Raw genomic sequence first — 19,297 nt, forward strand, 5'->3', positions numbered from 1 at the left:
CTCAGGCATATTTATAACATATTTATGATCTGAAATTTTCTGCAATCAAATTATTTTATTTGTGAAATAACAAGTGTCCTTTGCTGATAAAATATTTTACACAATAAGCAAATAATAATGCTATTTACAATACTCCAAGAAATCAGTAATAATCTCAGTAATCTTTAAGATTTTTTCCCTTAATATTTTACTGCCCAGATCACAAGGTAACATGCCATGACACCTAGGCATTTCTAAATCCTGGTTTTAGCATCAGTCATCCCTAATTTAACTTCATTCAGATCTGAGGCGAGTATAAAGGTTCCACTGTAATTTCTGGTAGCAATTAACAGGTGGTAACCTCACTCATTTTCTGTACACATAGTTGAAACCACTCAACCACCAAAATCAGGTCATTAGACTCCGTTTCCTAATTTCCATGATTGTGCTCTTTCAGCCTTACTTCCAAAGGAAACAAAACTGATGCACTTTGGACACACTGACACACTTAGTGCATGTGTTCTCCCCAGCTGAATAGTCTTTAAACCCAGTATGCAAATCTAATGAAATCTCAGGATGAGACTGCACAGATTTACTGAAAATAGAGTAAACTCAGGTAGAAAAAGAAAAAACAGCTGAGATGCAGAAACCTGTAGGCAGCCTGGCTTTAGTCTGTCTGCTTCTCAAAGAATTGCTTGTAACAAATACACAGACACCAATGTTTTTACAGAAATTTTATATGTAATTGCCTCTGTATGAAATATTTAGTATTTTCTCTATGTATCTTTAGCTGATTTTGGGAAATCTACATGAATCATTTTTAGTTCTATTACATTGATGATTTAAGTAAGTCCCAATTAATAGTTCTGTAATTAACTGTATTGTCATGCTCTATCACACCACTCCAGTATGAGTATGAGTTTTATCTCAGTATTGCATATCTTGTACCCACTGGTGTAGAACAGTATTTGGGTTCTGCAGAATCATGTGGCTGTACTTCATAAACAAAGCCTCTTATAAAAGGGACAAGATCAATGATGGGAACATTTTTAAAGCAGGAACTTTGTCATATGAAAGCAAGAAAGCTGAACTGAGCTGATCAGCTGTACACAAAAGCATTGCATGAGAGGGATCCAGATGTTATTAGAGCATCAGTCATTTTTACAGAACTTTTGTCTTTGTACTGTGTTTTTGTACTATCACTTACTCTGTTAATGACATGGCAAATCAGTTTTACTTGTCTGTCAGAAAATTATTCACCTCCCTCAGACTGTGAATGAACAAGGACGATGTAAATCTGTGAGATCCTAAAAGCAGGGCCGGAAAAGGTCCAATTGATTGTCATCTTTCTGTACCACGAAAGAAAAAAAATACACTCTATTGAGTCATTCTCTGTCATGCCACAATTGAGGAAACAAAGCCAAAACTTTGCACAGTCACACCTACCCAGGACCACATGTTACACACAGTCGTGGTACCTCTGGAGGCCTTTACAGAAGCTCCCAATGCCCTCCAGCTCTCCTTTCTAGGGAGGCAGAAATGCAGTCTGAATCCATGAAGTTACATGTGCCTGCATGCTCTGCTCAAAATTGCTCTTCTGCTGGGTCTGTGTGGGAGCCCAGATGCTTTTTTAAATTTTCACAGCTGTTTTTTCAGTTCTGAAGTCACTTCCCTCCCTTAAGTTATGGAAAGTCATTTGCTGCCACCTACCAGCACGGTACAAACATTTTGAGAGGAAGGGAAGTGGAGGGTATATTCAGATACATTTAACAGTTCCTCTGCAGATGTGTTTGAAGGCTTTTTTAGGGTGGAGGGGCATATTCCCTTTCATTTTGTCCTTAATGTTTTCCCCTAAGTTTAATAGTGAAAGAGAGAAGCCTTTATTACTTCACAATTGAAAAAGCCCCAACACACTGATTGTGCTTCCAGGAAAAGCATCAAATGATATTATAAACCTTCAGACACTATTCAATACCTGACGTCAACTTTTTCATAAGCAACAAATTACTGAAATGCAGACCAAATGAAGAGATGGCTGGAAAACTAATATTTTTCCAAAATAACAGCTGTTAAAAAGGCATTTTATGATGTCATGCTAACCAAGATGTAAAAGCAGAAAAGTTATTAATGGATTCAGCTGCTACTCTGAGAGTGTTTTCTGTGCACTCTGCCATCCAGCAGCAGGCTCCCCAGCACTGCTGTACAGAGCCTTTGCTTTTTTTAAAGATTGCACAAATGGAATTCTAAAGGAAATTAAGCCTTTGCCAATACTGCTATCTAGGATAACTCTGAAACACTACCATTACATTGTCAGACATTTATTTTCTATTTAATAAAAAAAAAAGTCTTCTATTGTTCATGCTATTTCTTAGACTATTTACACCTTGCAGGTATCCTGAAACAATTTATTTTTCATTCCCATCACTCACTAAATACAAAACATGGAGCTGTTCTCTCAGATCTAAATGAACTCTGCTTGTTGAAGGCCCAGAAAAGAAATGCAATTTTATTCCACCTTTTAAAGAATCCTGATTCTAGATTTTAGTAAATCAGAGCTGACATTTGGACTTTGGCAAATTATCTGCCCACTTTTTCTGTCAGGTTACTTCTGTGTAATGTCTTAACAGAAGTGCAAAGCAGACCGCAGTGAAGTTGACAATATGTCTGATAGACTGTTAAAAATAATAACTAATTAATATCAAGCTTTGAAAAAAATCTCAGAATTACAGACAAAGTAGGCTGAAAAAATAACCAAGAATGAAAGCACGGTTACCATGCAAATCATGGTAATAAACAGTCTCAGGGTAATCACAGTGTTGAATAATCAAACTATACTTTATTTCAGAAATATCAAAACTATGTGAACGTAGAAGCTAAAATCTTCAGTTACTGGAGAAGCAATAAAATAATCTACAGAGGAATGTCATGCCAATTGCAATCACAAACATTTACAGCACTGCTTTCAGTATAGCATGCATACTTAACCAAAGTTAACGCAACAAAAAATGCTGTGTGTTAACATTTGAAAGCTTTAAATATAAAGGGAAAACATGAATAAGAAATTTTGGTAATAAGAAAAAATATATGTCCAAAAATCTTTATTAAACACTGTACAAAAAAAATATTGCACTTTAAAATCAGACAATAAATATCTACAAAAGTATCTTACAAATGCTTAATTTAAAAAATTGCTTAAACAATCAAGACCCATTGCTGATTAAAAAGGTAATGATCAGGAATATCCTCTCCTTGCAGTCAGCCTTGGACTGATAGTCCACCCTAAACATTTTCTATACAGTAGTGCTATCCTAATTCTCAGTGATGCAAACTCTCTGTGCAGGATGCTGTGGCTGAACTGCCCCCACAGCACTCCCAGCCCTCTGCCCATCACCCAGCTCAGAGATGGAACACAAGAGCCAAGTGAAACTAAGCATTCAGGCCTCCGATATGAGCAGTAGTTTGGAAACTACAAAAGGAAAAAACATCTGTTTTCTGCCTCCTGTGGGGTCCTCTCTGCTTAAAGCCCTAGTCAGACAATCTGCAGTGTGGAAGATAAATTACCCAGGAATACCATGGTAAGAATTTATCAACTTGCAAATGACTCAGATGGTTTATGGTCATGATGGAAAAATCATCTTGATGGAAAAATGCTCAAAATAGATTTCTTGCATTTGTCTATCTTCTATTAATTAATAATTCTTCCTTGGACATTTTTCCCCATTAATGGAGAAAAATGGAATGACTTTTCAAGACAAGAAATCTGACAGCTATTTTGGCCAGTTACTGGCTCTTCATTTGACTTGATGTGCAAGAGAACAGTGCTCACAAGTGTTTGTTCACAGCTCTGACAAGGCAGCTTCTGTCTCATTTAATATCAGTACAAAAGTATAATCATGCCAGAACTACTATTGTACTTCAGAGACTGGAATTAGAATAGAAGCAATAAAAAATGACACCTCATTTATTCAGAAGAAATCTGTTGCTGCTTTGAAAATTGTATAGTTTCTACAATTTCTTACTGAATGCACAGAAATAAAAGCAGGAAAAAAATTTAATGTACTTCTGTGTATCCATCTGAGAGCTAGTATCTGTAAAGCATATCCTGTGAGATCAACCCTTAAGCTCAAACTGTTTATGAAAATGAAGCTGCTGCCAAAGTTTTACAGCTACAAGCCACAGCTTCTATAAATTTAAAAATGGTGTTAAATACGATGAAAAAAATAACCAAACCAAAATCCTGGGAGTCAAGAGTTGCTGCATTTCAAAGTATTTTTGTGACTCTTCCTCATAAGTTAAGGACAATAACCCTATTTGCTGCTTTTAGGTAATGTTTTTTTCACTGATAAAATTATAAATGATGGCCTGCAAAATCTGACAGATATATGCCATGATATTATCTCGCTATTCCAGATTTGCAAGAAAATGTTTAAAACATTAGAAATTCCACTGCAAAGAATAAAAAATGAAAGCTCCCAGAAACAATACCTTATCCAGCACATCAATCCTCAACACTTTGTTTTCCTTAGCTCCATGTTGCCATTTAACTGTTACAACTAATGTCTCATTTACAAGAATACACTTCAAGAACATTAGCTTAATGAACCTCTCTTCTCATCTCTTCGCTGCAGCATCATGAACTTGCCATAGAGGACTTACATTTCTTGACATGACTGGCAACATCTTTCTTTGTAGGTGTCTATCAAGCATAACTTTAGTTGCTTTACAAATGTACAGTAGGGAGTTGTATCCTTGCATTCGCCTTCTGAAAAATATATTTAAACATTACAAGGCTTTGTAATGAGCAAAAGAGAAATAGCAGAGCTTGCCATAGTAATTGTAAACAACTGATGATTTCCTGCTAGCTTTGTAATTATTTTAGTGTGCGTTTCTGGCAGCAGTGGATTCGAAGCTAAACAAGGTCACAAGCGAGAGGTGTGATCTCACTGCATTCATTTCCTCATTGTCTGTTTCAGAACACTACCCCATCTTGGAGGCATTAACAGCTCGCTCAGAGACTTCTGAGTCACAACTGGCACAGTCATGTAGGGAAGTTTGCAAAAAACTTCCTAAATATCCTGTTTCTAAAAGTGCTTTTGAGGCTTTAATATCAAACTGGCCTACTTAGAGAAAAGAAACCGCAGGATTACGAAGTGCTCCTTGGAGAGGATAGTTTTACCTTTGATGTACAATCAAATGCTTGTAGAATCAATAGTGTACAACTGTGAGTCACTTTCTAATATAACTGCTACAAACTATTACTATGCTCATATTTAAATAGACATCTACATACTGCCACAGGATGTGACATTGCAGTGTTGCCAGGCCACTGGTCTCTTCCTCCCTCCGCAGAACTGCTCAGCCACGGGTTTGTTGCTCTGCCTGTGCACGCAGGACACTCGTCTGGACTGGAACCCAGTCCCACAGCCCACACTGCAGGGCCTCCAGGGGCCTGTCCTCCAGTACACATCACACACCTCTGAAGAACAGTTCCTTCTGGCAGGAGGGCTGTGCAGGGAAATAAATGGCAGTTAAATGTTTGCTTTTGTGCTAAACCCTTATTTACACGACAGTAGAACTGATCAGCCCCCATCCCTGCTCACAGCACAGCCAACCCAACCAGGATCCTTAAAATTGTCTCTGTGTTTTGAATATCTCCAAAGATGGAGACACCACAACTTTCTGAGTAACCTGTTCCATTGGTTTCTGTTATGTAAGTTGAATTCCCTTTATTTAATTTTGCGCTCACTCATCACACCTTCTCACTCATGAGGAAACATGAGTTTCTTTAAACCAGTTTCCTAACCATGGAATACCAAAGGTACTTTATCTTTGAGAAAACTTAACTGACCCTGAAACACTGCATACTGGATGCTGTGTGTTCTTCAGTCATAACCTCTCCTGGGTTCCTGAATTCATCCAGTGTCCACTAAAGGATGACTGTCTCTACCTCGTTTCCTTTGACACAAAAGAATTTGCCTACTTGCAGTGACAATCCTGTACCTTCAATTTGGTCATCTAAAGAATCTAACTGGTAACTTCTTCACACTATTTACCTTTTTCTTCCATCACAAGAAGAGTTTGGCACTGACGATCCGTTCTGAAGCTGACATATAAACTGACGGTGCTGGGAACCTGCAGGGCGGCCTGCACAGCGACCAGAACACTGAAAATTGAGAGAAAAGGGTGAGGGGAGAGAAAAAAAAACAGCCAAGTTAGAAACAACAGAATTATCCTCCTAGGGAGTTACCCAGCTACACAGCCCAGCCATAATTTATTGCATCTTGCCTTTTTTAGCCTTGTCACACCTCATTTTGTATAAGGCCTACATATTTTTGGTTCTCTCTGTGCAATTTGCCAAGACCCTGACTTTTCTGCCTGTTCCTAAAACCAAATCCATTGTCTTCTCTCATCATGCTACACCCCTACTGCTACAGGATTCTTTCTGTAGTACTACTCATTACAAACTTGCCTTGCTAAAACCTGTATTGGGAATGCAGCGATAGCAGTTCCAATTAATTGCCTCATGAAGGAGGAAACAGAAAATATAGGAAAACAGACTTCTGTGCATTCTGTGAATCGAACAATTTCTTCAATGTGTTGTTGAAGCACATTCATATATCTTTTTTTTTGAGACTTCACAAGTACAGCTATGCAACCTGTGTACTAATATGACTGCAATAAAAGCAATAAACTAGCTTGGAAAATGGAATACATCATAATGGCTTAGCTTATAAAATACACTGAGGCTTATACTCCGGTTTCAAGTCATGTCTTCAACAAAAAAAGTTGCTCAGAGAGCATAAAATGAAGAAACAAGATTTCTAATTGGTCTGAAAGGTAAAGGACAGATGCTCAGCCACAAGAGGACAGAAGTTCAGCCAGTGGCACGATGGGACTGTCCCACTTTTACAATACAAGGAGATCCCAGACAAAGGCTGTTACGTACCTGTGTTTTAGCCTGTGCTGGCCCCAGGGGACAGGAGTGCCCTGTGCAGGGTGTCCTTGCCACGGGCCGGTCTCTGTGTGTGCAGGCCCCTGGCAGCAGGGACAGCACACTGCCGTTGGCTTTGGCTTGGTGACACCACAGCTGTCGGTGACGAAATCCACTGCCACAAGGTGCAGAGCACTCGGACCACGGCCCAGCTACCCACCTACAGGATGCACAGACACATGCATGGCAATCATTGCAGCCCTGCTGGTGGTTTGCAAAGAAAAGGCAGAAGAACCGCTCTTTGCAAATTTTAGATGTGAGAATAGTTAGAATCTGCTCCTTCACTTGAGCAAGGTCTTCTAATGGTGGATAACAGCTGACAGCATATTTGCTAACAGAGGTTACAATGCTTGTTACCAGAATGTTACTAGGTGAGCCCTACAGACCTACACCCCAGGATGTGACATTCCAGGAGGAAGGAGAGTGTACTTTTCTATTACTTATAAAATGGATGGTAACAATTTAGTTGCTACTAAAGTGACAGCTGCCATAACTCATCCAAATTTATTACATCAAGATCTCACCAGTTAACGGCTCAAGCAGAACACGTTATTTATTGATTAGAAGTTGCAAATATTTAGTCTGTCTTGGCAGCTAGGAACAAATCTGGGGAGGCAGCAGGTGGTAATACAATCAAGCTGACTTGCTCTTTGAATAAATCTAGGCTAGAAATATAAAGTGAGCTTTGTGTACCACAAGAGCGATAACAGGAAAAAATCTATTTTCTTCAGCAATTATTTCATTTTCTTACACGCAAACAGCTTATATCTATTCAAGGAAAATTAATCTTTTACAATCTGCACCCTTGTCTTTTTCTCCCTTTTAAAGCTGAAGTACTTTTGCAAACATTTGGTGTAGTGCATGCACAGAAAGCACAAGTCAAGTAGATACTCAAGTCCTTATATTTGCTTAACTGTACCACTCCATTGTGACAGAGAGAAGTGATTAAACACATGCAAAATGCTTTGCATAATTAAGGTCCCGTGCTACTGACTATACATCTAAAACCTTCATAATTCTATGAATGCTTTCTAAAGAGCTGCCTTGAGATGAGAAGATTGTGCAGAAATCAGTAAGTGGGAAAATGGGAAGGGAAGTCTGGAAATTTTGCACTTCCCTCCCAGGTCAGTAATCACAGGGAAGGACAGAGGTTAGAAGCACCAAGAAACAGACACAGGGCAATTTTCCAGACATTTGGGATGCTCTTCCTGTATAGAAAGCATGGAATATTGCATTAAACACCCCCCCCCCCCCCCCCCCCCAATTTATGTTAGCATACACATATGGCTCAAGGCAGAGTTAATTATGTTAGTATACACACAATTGTCTTCCACTGGTGATTACATAAAGCCAAATTAAAAGCAGAACAAATCTAAGCAGATAAAAAGACAATTCAGTTCCCATTCTCTTTAGCCCTATGAAATAACAGATTTGTTTATGTTGTGAATATTCCAGGGCCAGTGATAATCAGATTATTTAGTCATGCCTTGCAATCCACTAAAAGGCATGACCTTGCTCAGAGGAGCCCCAGGACCTCTTGCACCCTCCTGTCATCTGCTCCAAATGCTGGAGCTTAAGAGGGAAATCTGCAAGTGAAGCTGTGCTTGAAACTATTAGTTTGATTTCAGTATTTTTCTACTGGCAAAATGTTAGCTTTCTCTGGGCTGACTGGAGTTCTGTATTACAATTTAAAATAATCTGATTTTTGGCTGCTAATGATGAAATATAAACAACTTCTCCTGATACAGATCTATTGCTAGGTTCTCTGCATTTAGAACAGAATTTAGAACATACTGTCAAGATGCACTCTCACAATGTCAGCTAAGGTCTTAACACTTCCCTGCCAACATTTTCCAGTGAGGGACAACTCCAAAGTGTGTGTATCTCTCACAGATTTTGCTGATAGTGATGGCCAGTTCTTTAAAGCAACAAACACACTTATTCTGAGGACCCTATGGGGTTTTCTGTGGAAAATCTGGAGAAACACCCTGTTGAGCTGGAATGCTCAGTGCAACTCAAATAGTCTAGATGTATGGTTTTGGCCTTTGGAATCAGATGTTGTGATACACTTGTCTGTGATATAAATATTTTCAGCCCCATGATCCCCAGCTGATCCAGTGATAAAACTGGCAGGGAAAGATATTTGAGGAGCACAGTGCTGAGGGGCATTAGAGAGAAATGAGGCATTCCACAGAAAACATCTTACTCAGAGGTCTGCTGGCACAAAGGAGAGCAGGTGAGAACAGAGTTACACTGGCCACTCTAAACACAGCAAGTTTTCCCTCTGGAGTGGCACAGATTCCACAGAACTGCACATCCCAGTGTCTCAGAGAGATCTCCAGCTTAGCTTTTGAGGTGTGGTGTGGTAGCAGCCAGACTTGCTGCAGCAGCATGGAGACCACACTCAGGTCTCATTTATTCAGCTGAATCAAGTGTTCCCCTCCTTGCTTGTGATCCATTTCCACACCTCTCATGCTTTGAGGTTCATGCTGAAATAAACCCCACATTTCACACCCAGAGCATAAACACAAAAACAATTTCAGAAGGTGGTGAGTGCATTTGAACACACACGCAAATAGAGGGGAAGGGAGTTTACCTGGGAGGGCAGTCCTCTCTGTGGCAGGGCTGGTAAACAATCACTGGCTTTTGCAGCTCTCTGCATTGTGACTCATTTACTTTCTGTTTCTCAGTGTTCATGCACTGCGGGCTCCTGGAGCGGGTTCCTGAATGCCCACAGGTGGCAGAGCAAGGACTCCACTCAGCATATTCCCAGGTGTAATCTAAGAAATGCAATTGGAAGCAGTGTGAGAGAGGCACTGTACATTGGAACTCTGTCCCATTTTGATTGATTTGGCAGCACGCTCTGTAGGCTGCATAGACACCACATCCTCTGTAGAAAAGCAAATATTTCAGCACTGCAAAAAGGGACCATGAGCCAAAGTAGAATTTAGTTCTGCTCAGCTTCTCCTCAAGTTTTGCCCTTACCTATGAGCATGAAGCCCTCTAGAAGGCAAATGAGATCAGCACATGAAGTGCAGAACCTGGCTCACAGTAGGAACTGATGAGCTTCCTTTAAAACTTTCATAACGTTTTTATACAATGAGCATTAAAAAGAGGAAATTGTAAATCAGGCTCTCTAGGTTTCCTGCTGTTCTACAGCAAGTTCGTCCTGAAGAAAACTCATCTTACTCCAGACACCTCACATAATTTCAGGATTTAAGAAAATCCTGTCCTAAACTACAGAGAAGTATTTAATGTAAAAATAATTTGCCACTGAGGCATCTGGCAAGATGAAAAAGGAATTTGTTTTAAAGAGCGTTTTATATTAAAAACCGATCACCTCTAACAATTACTACCTTTATATTTAGTCAAAATTCCACACTTACCCCTTCCTCCACAATTTTTTTTGACACTTGGTAAAAGATGAAGTACTGTGCAATGTTGACAGATTTTTATGTGATCACAGAGGGAGTCAGGTTTTTCTATAATAACCAAGAATAATTGATAGCTACCAGCTGTGTCCACAGACCCACTCTTGCAGCACATAATGAATTCTTTAACTTATTGTTTTTCAATGTTTCCTTATTACTTCTGGATTTCTTAAAATAATACAAAAGCGTCTTTTTCAAAGTAGAAATAGTTAAATTTACTGACTGCAGCTATGATGGAGAGACTGTATTGTTTGTTTAACTAGGATGACACTACTCAGAAGTGCCCTCAAAATGCCTACTGTGCAAAAACCACCAGGGGAGGTTTTACAGCCTCACAAATGCACGGGTGTGGTAGTGATGAAACATTTACTTAAGTGACCATCACAGTTAAAACCCAGAACTAGAAAATGGAATCACCCCAAACCTGGCTGGAGAGGCGCTTGGGCAACCATAAGGCAGTCCAGCTGAAGACTGCAGGTGGACAGTTCAATAACTGGCAAAAATTCTAACTGTAATGAGACCTAGACTAGGATCCAAGGCTGGACCTAAAAATTCTATTAGGGTATTTTCTGATTTACATTTGATTTTCAAAAGTAAATGTTTCGATCACAGATGTGCCTCAGTAAGATTCCTTTCCAAATGTAACTTCCCTCAAAACCTCAGGCACTCCAGAACCCTCTTCACCCATGATCAGTCACTGAGAACATCCTCATACAGAGCACAGGGGATCTGATCCTACTGCTTGAGTCCCTTGCAGATCAGTCATAAATCAAACTGATAGGTGGAGAGTTAAAACATAGATAAAAGCTTACAGTGTCAACAGATGCTTGCTTTTAAATCTAAATTCTTAATTATAATTGGGTTTTCAAAAAGAGAACATAATTATTTTCTAAACACTTGCAATGTTTAAAACTTGACAAAATGTTTGCCAATACAGATGATTGTCCTGCTGGTGCATACACAAGGTTATTTTAAAATTCATCAATTTTGAAATTCAGTTGCACTGCACATTTTATAACCTACTGATAGAAATGTGAGTTTGTGCAAGTGTATTTTGCTGGGGAACCTTACAAGACATTCTTGAAACTTTCACGTGGAAATCTATGCGTGTGCAGTGTGCTCTAGTACAGTGATGTGATTAAGGGTGTCTGCAAAAAGATCACTACCATATTAATTGTGATGATGCTGGAATATGACAATTACATTAAAATTATTTTAATGAAGGTATTTCCAAAGAGGACCTCCAAGTCAATTTTGTTTCAGTTTGGTGGGCTATCATGGAGAAGTTTGTTGAAGGGGAAGTTGATAAAACCTGTCTGATTTAAAACTGTTTTAGAAAGACACATTATCTCAGCTTCTCAGATACACAGGCAAGCAATAAGAACCCCTACATGATATTTGGATACACATTATTTACCATATCCATCTCTGAGTATGGCCATTGCCTATTGACTTAAATAAGACCACTCCTATACGTGAAGCTAAGCGTGTATTTCTGAATTACTTTCAACACAGAAAAGAGGGTTAGTTCTTAGGAAAGTCTTTACAGAGCGAAAGAAGATATTTTAAAATTCAAGAATTTGTCATATAATTTTCAACAAACCTTCCTTCTTGACATTTACCCAAACTGACATTAGTTTTGCACCAGCTGAGGTCCGACATCGGAATTGTCCAGCAAATTGACCAGAGCTGGTGTTCACCTCTAGGACACGACCCCCAGCCAGGGTTCGGTATTCCAAGGTCTGAACTTCCTCAACTGGACTATCTCCAAAGAGCCACTGAACTCTGTTCCTGTGACTGGGCAGCACCGGGCAACCTAAAAATCAACAGCATTTTAGCAGTTTTTTTTCTCAAGACATTGAAACGTTTGTGAACGAGGATATATGAGTGTGTGGTTCTACATAAAGGATATTACCATTCTAAATTAAAACAAAAACATGCATAAATCCACTGAAGTCCAAGCTATGGCCAAAAATCCTGACTGTCCCTTGAGGGGTATGAGTTCTGTAAGCTGATGTGTACTTACCACACTTCTTTATAATTTCCCTTTCAGTAAGTTGTTATAAACTTAGCTTCTACAGGACAAATTGGAAGGGGGGAACAATGATTTAAATGGAACAAAGGCTTCATCCCAGACTCTACAATATGCAAATAGGTCTGTAATTAAAGACCTTCTATCTGTTTGGGAAAATTAAATGCATTTAATGAAATTTCTGCATTTTTGCTCTACAGGGCACAGGCAGGGAAGGAAACAAAGACATTATTTAGATGGGAAAAAACACAAACATAGAGCCCAGCTGAATCCCTCCCATTTTTCAAATGAAGCTCAAAGAGCAATCACATGGCTTTAGTGACAGGGTGATTCACCTCACAATGTCTTAGGAAAAGCTGTTTTTTTTGAAAAGCTGGATAAAAAAATGTGATTGTGTATCTTAATCTAAGGCCTCCTCACTGGTAATTGAGAGCTGAGCTAGAGTTAAGAAATCCAGATGGTCACCAAACCTGGACTCTTGGGAACTGCACTCACTTTTTCCCTGGGGACTCCTCTATTTTAATACAATAAATAAATAATATTAATGAAAAAGCAGAAAAGACAACACACCTATTCTTAGTGGATCGCCAGGTACCACACTGACATTTGTGCCAATCCCAGATGCCATCAGAACACGCTTTTTTCTGCTTCCCTTCAGCAACTGAGTGTTATTCTCTGTAAGTCTTTGGTCTGTAACACAGTGAACAAGATCTCTTCTGAGCAAGAGTTAAATCATGATGCCAAAAAAGATTTCATATCAAAATATCCAGCATGGTAGTTATGAAGCAAAAGATAATAGCAGTTTGGAATTCTTTAGGAACAACTTCATTTATACAGTTAAATTGTCTAGGAAATAAACTACACATGTACAGGGAAACAGAAATTATTTATGTTTATGCAAGTTTCTGAATTAATAAAATCAATAAATTTATTAAATTTGTCAGAAAAACAAGCCTGTAACAGTATAAAAACGAGATTTACAGGAAGTATTTCCTGGTTTTCATGAGAATGTTATTTATTATTTCATTGCATGCAGAGATTGTAAGAAAAAGAATTCTCCCAGTGGAATCTGGCCAATTGCTCTGTTCCATTAAATGGAATTATGACAAAGTGTTATAATAGAAAAAAAGAAGAACATCTTTTAAACTCTAATTATGCATAGAGATAGCATAATGAATGCAGAGTCAAATGCCCATCACTATAGCAACTCCTTCTTTTTTATCATATGCTGGCAGAATAACTGCCAAAAATGTGGGCAATCTGTCAGTAACACACAGTTCTTACCACTTAGTCAACATTTTTGTTTTAATGAATGTACATAACATCTATGGCTCTCCTTTCAGAAGGGTTTAAATCTTTTGCTATATTCCAATTTCTCTGGGTCATTTTACATTGGCTCAACATTTTTCCTCAATGTGCAATTTCTGCACAAAGCCTCCTGCCTGTCTGTAAACACCAGGACAAAAAAGTCTCCACAAAACCACAGTGAGGCCAGTTCCACAGGCAAAGGACTGGTTGCCTTGTCAGCCCATAGGGAGTTTTGTTGGAAAGGCTGCACAGGCTCTGTGCTACTGCTGGCCCTGACCAGGCAGCAAGTCCTGTAGCCAGGCCAAAAATGTGATGGGATATTTCAGACAACACTGAGCCACTGCAATCTGCAAGTCCTGACAGCAGAAGTCCTCCCATTTCACTGCAGTTTTGCACGGCCAAAAACTTGGAGAATTTGGCCTTCTCCTATCCACTCCAGATTTATTTAAACTAATGTCACATGACCAGGAACAGAAACAAAATTTAGACTCTTGTGAGCAATCTTCCAGTCACGTCATTATAATAATATTCCACTCTGGAACATCCGAAGTTTTGATGTACTCCAGGAAAACCGAAAGCAGGAAGGCAGCTTCAGTCTACACTCATCCTCACACAGAGGCTCCTATTATGTCTTTAGAATGTCCTCAGCCAACAGACCCAAATATCCACAACCTGCCCAAGGTGTGTGCCCAAGAAAGGGATCTTTGTGGCAGGACTGGTCATGGGGAGCTGTGCTGCACTTTGCACAGCAAAGGGGTGAGACAGCTCATCTCTAGAGCCAAATGATGCACTGACTGCAGGGATTTGCAAGGCATGATTGCTTTATACGGAATTACAACATTCATCTACTTACAACAGAGATTTTTCTTTACATTTTCTACTCTGAGGGTTCAGAGCTCAATCAAAATTTTTTTCTTTTCCACTCTTCCTACATTTTGTTGGCATCTATAATTAAAAAAAAAATGAGCACCAAACCCCAAAACCAGCCTTTGCTTTCATTTTCCTGTGTTTCCCTGAAGATTTTCTGAATACTCAAGCCTGTGTCTCTAGTTAGAAGCACTGGGCCCACTGTAACAGTGGATTTAATTCCTAATGTGTCAGGTGGTTTAAGGGCTGGTTATTTATCACCTGGAAGCAAGAAGATGGAACAACCTCGAAGTCACAAGTCAAACCACCTGCACACAGATCCACATTAAATGAAACACAAAATAGAAAACAGATCCAAGGGAGTCAGATGCCATCAAAATTTTCAAGTTTCTAATAAAATGCTAAATATGCCCCCAACTATTTTATGGTTAAACTTTGATTATAAATTGACTGACTTTTGTTATCAGTAAGGAATTCTCATTTAGTGCTTACCAGTTATGTGGAGAACAGATACAGCCTCAGCTTTTCCAAGGGCATTAGTTGCTCTGCAAGTGTATGTTCCTGCATCTCCATAGGAAACATTCCTCAGAAATAAAGAGCCATTCAAAACCAAGAAAGAATTGACTTGTAAAACATCTTTCTTCTTCAACCACGTTACATTTGGTTTGGGGATGCCTTTAAAATGAAAATAATTGAAACATTTGTTGTGAGAGATGAGCCATAGGGTTTATATTGCTAACTGCATGCAAGAATCCTTTGTTCCTTTGTCAATTCACAGAGTGTGAAAACCTAAGTAGCAACATTGTAGTAAAACAAGCAGTTTTCACACTCGCCAGAAAACCTCTCAGTTGTGAGCCCTATTAAAAATTCAGCATCCCACTAAGAACAAAGATCAAAAGTTAAGTACTGCAAGCCCAGCTCAAAGACAGCTTTACAGACTGCTACCAGTCCTACAAAAGCAGCGTGCCCAGGTATCTCACTGAAAGATGTGACACCACTAAACCCAGTCAGGAAAAGCTGATGGAAAAATCTGCACAGCACCTTTTCATTCCACCTGCTTCCCACAAGGAAGGAAGGAAGGACAGAAGGGAGGAAGGAAGCTAAAAATTTATATCAAAAATTAGGAAAAAAAAATATGGGGCAACAATATTTCTCTTGAAGAAAAAAAAATAGATTAGAAAATACATGTGGCCAATTTATGCCAAAACACTTGTGACAACTTCTCCAAGTTGCAGATGTTATCTTTACAGCTTGTAGTGACAGAGGGTGAAGGGAAGGGAACAGAAAGAGCTATTAACAATGAAAAGAGGGGTTCTCTTGTTAAGCAATCTCAGTTAGTGTGGTACAGAAGCCAAAGGTCTATCATCAGTCCTGCAACAGTGCTTGAACTCTGAGAGCCTCAGCTCTTGCAGACAACTTGTCATTTTCAATTTTAATCAACAAATTACTTTGAACACTTATTTTTAATGAAATTATTTTTTCCACTGGCACACTACCAGTGGGAAGATTTTAACTGTTTTATTTTCCTCATACACTTGCCTTTAAAAAGAAATTTTGCAAGTTGGCAAATCAGACACCTCTGATTGAGCTGCTGCAGGAGAAATGATCTTTCCAAGTTCCAAAATCTTGCAGGAAGTCCCTGGGTAAGTTGGCATATGTGGCACATTGAGATGTGCACCAAGGTGCAGGGATGGGACAAGTCACAGATGAAAAAGTCTTTCACCTGAACCCTTTTTTTCACTAAATAAATCGGTCAGTGCTCACTGAAGGCTCCTCAACCAGGTTCTGCTGCAGGAGCCACCCGAATGTGGGACTTTTGGAAGCTCCAGCCATGCTGAATGCTAATTCAGCCTCCTCTCCTCACAGATCATTGTGCAGTATTACTTTACAGATGATGTCTTCATGATGTGGAATGGCCTTTAGGAACAACTTTAACATTTCAATCACTGGCTTAGCACTTCCAATGCACACCTCAAGTTTTTCCTTTGCTGTAATAGGAACCAGACATATTTTTTGGAACCTGCAATTTCACTGAAGGAAAAAGCTCCCCCCGCCATTTTGTCTAGAAAGGCAGTGAAGAGAAACACTCTCAGCATAATCACAGATTTTATTCTGGAGAATTTAGCAGCTGTTCCCTGCTTTTAAATTCATGTAGAATTGCATTTTACTGAATAAAGCTGTGTAAAACAAGATCTGCAGAGTGCACAAAGGTCCAAAAACCAGGTTGTTTTTTAAGTTTCTAGAAGAACCTTTATGCCACTTTGAAAAAATCCATCTGGAATTAGGATGAGGTCTTGGTTTAAGGGTCTTTTTTCCATTTTACCCAGATTTCTGGCTAAAGTGTATAATTCTCAGACATTTTTCCTTTACAGTGTACTTTCCACAGCCATTCAGGCATATATACTTACTCTGCAGATGGGCTGAGGAGGTGGTGTGAGGATCTGAGCTGTTTTACTCTAAGGCCCAGAGGTTTGCAGCCAGACTACCCTCACTGGCACCAAAACCCATCAGGCCAATCACAGCCAAAAAGAAGCCAGAAGCAGCACAACTGAGATGGGACTGAAGTGAAAAGGTTTAAAGTCAAATTCCCCAAAACAAAAAAACGTTTGGAATGGTTCAAATTTAAACTTTTAACCTGAGCCTCTATCAAACATCAGCCTAATATCACCTCATGATAGTCCTCCCTCTGCTCTCATGGCAGCATTTAGAAATGTAGCTCATTCCCAGGATTTAACTAAGGTCAAATATTTTTCTTCCAAACGGTTTATATCCTAGAGCTATCCCAGAAAAACTGTCATGTCTCTATTCTTCTACGTGTGCCTCATTCAGAGACGTGTAGAGCCTTTTAAAATGTGAACTGGAGTTCAGTTTGCAGAAGACATCTGCAGAATAGCTTTGCCACTCATTTTAAGTTCAAAACTGGGTATCTGTCACACACCTTAAACTCAAGTTATAGCAAATGATTCCCCTTTCTTTCTCCAAAGAGCTGTATTTGTTTCTCTTCAGGGAAAACAAGTGAGTAATACCACACACACAAGTAAATCAGGCCATTACTCAAGTGAATAATGTGAGCACACAAACATAAATTGTAGGTCTGAGGAGAAGTGCAGACAGAGCCCTGCACCTCAGGCCAGCAGCCAGTCCAGCTGTCATCCACCAGGAATCCACCCAAGCCATCCTAGGGGTGCTGGCAGTAAGAGATAAAGAGTGTGTGAGAGGGAATCCACGGAAAACAAGCAGTTAAATAGATCACATTAAAACCACCACCAGAGCTTTACACACGGGCATGGCACGCTGCTGTTTTCCAGCAGCTGATGTGACATGGATACCCTCAGGGTGCACCCCTCAAGGGGAGCTGTTTGAGCTCCAAACAACACTCCTGCACTGCATTTTACCCCAAACTATCAAAGAGTGAGATTTTTATCTAGGAGTTAATTATTATTATGTGAACTGTGTGCTGAGCACCTCTGAGTTGGCCTCTCCACAATCATTTTGAGGACCCTTAAGATTTTGCATTTCATGGTTCCATTTCTTTTCTCAGCCTTTGTATGACATGGAAACCAATTCACTATCTGAGAGGGAGACTGGGAAATATTGGACTATGTGCTTAAGGACAACTGGTATTTGTAATCAAGCTCTTTCTCTGACCTCTTCCCTGGCTTTTGGTTCGGTTGCCATTAACAGTATTAAGGCAAATGCTCAGACTGAGTCCTGAACTAAGGAAAAAAAATTACTTTAGAGAAGAATTCAGGGACCTATTACAGACTGGAGTAGAACATGAAGAGAGAAGAGAGGAGGACTCTGTACACTCTGCAGGACACAACTCAGGGGCTTCTAACCCTGCCTTTCAAGGGAACCCAAAACTGGAAGGCAAAAATGTGATATAAAGCTTTCTGAGTTGGGCATCGAGAGAGACACAGTAGAGAAAACCCTCAGAAAAAAGGCTGGTATCTCTGAATAGACACCCTAAACATGTTAAAGAAATAAAACTGGACAAAAAGACATCCCTATAGCCCAGCTCCTTCACATTCTTGGGCAAAGCAGCACATGCATTTCAAGCTCTTCTGGACAGCTTCAATTTGTCTGTATGCTCACATGATCAGTGAAAAATCCTTTTCTGCTGTACATCTCATGAGACACAGAGTTCTTGTTTATATTTTCATTTCTGCAATTCCTATCAGAAACTCTTACTCTTAGAGGATACTTAAGAAAACTAGGTTAAGGCGTACATTTATTTTTTTGCTTAGGAGTACTTTGCATAAAACTCCATGTCTTAACCCATCACAACCCCAGCATGCAGCCAGCATTAGCACATTTCAGGTGCAAAACCTTCCATTGAGCAGATTTTTAGTGCTTCTTCTTTAGAAATTAGACTCCATATTTACTGCTCCTGAGAGAAGATTTCCCTTCCCTGCTGGTATGCAGCACTGCACACTGAGCTGAGTCTCATCTAGGAGCTCTGGGGAGAGAGCAGGCAAAGTACACAATTCCCACATTCCTCTTGTGGCAAGGCTCTCCCAGTTGCACTGTGGAAAGCACCAATTTTCCTACACAGAAACTGCAGGACAGAGTTCAAGCGTACCATCAAAAGCGGGAAAAAGTTCAATATTTTTCCCTAGGCAAGTAGTTAAGGCCTAAAACCTCTGTTTTACACTTTAGAACTCCTGTAAACAAAATCCTAAGAGTTTT

The 19,297-nt window shown here is 39.5% G+C and overlaps 1 protein-coding gene across 1 annotated transcript in view; it reads right to left on the minus strand.

Annotated features, from left to right (window-relative positions):
- Positions 1 to 4,407: 4,407 nt before the first annotated feature.
- Positions 4,408 to 19,297, minus strand: part of ADAMTSL3 (ADAMTS like 3) — a 165,024-nt gene continuing 150,134 nt past the window's right edge. Inside the window, exons 23-30 of the mRNA XM_066328347.1 lie at positions 15,101 to 15,283; positions 13,004 to 13,123; positions 12,005 to 12,217; positions 9,567 to 9,750; positions 6,926 to 7,130; positions 6,033 to 6,142; positions 5,270 to 5,484; positions 4,408 to 4,741 (exon numbers count right to left, since the gene is read on the minus strand). Of these exons, the coding sequence (XP_066184444.1) occupies positions 4,632 to 4,741; positions 5,270 to 5,484; positions 6,033 to 6,142; positions 6,926 to 7,130; positions 9,567 to 9,750; positions 12,005 to 12,217; positions 13,004 to 13,123; positions 15,101 to 15,283 (1,340 nt within the window). The 3' untranslated portion in view covers positions 4,408 to 4,631. The remainder of the gene's footprint in view (positions 4,742 to 5,269; positions 5,485 to 6,032; positions 6,143 to 6,925; positions 7,131 to 9,566; positions 9,751 to 12,004; positions 12,218 to 13,003; positions 13,124 to 15,100; positions 15,284 to 19,297) is intronic.

The sequence above is a fragment of the Sylvia atricapilla genome, chromosome 13 (assembly GCF_009819655.1).
Source record: "Sylvia atricapilla isolate bSylAtr1 chromosome 13, bSylAtr1.pri, whole genome shotgun sequence".
Lineage (NCBI taxonomy): Eukaryota > Metazoa > Chordata > Aves > Passeriformes > Sylviidae > Sylvia > Sylvia atricapilla.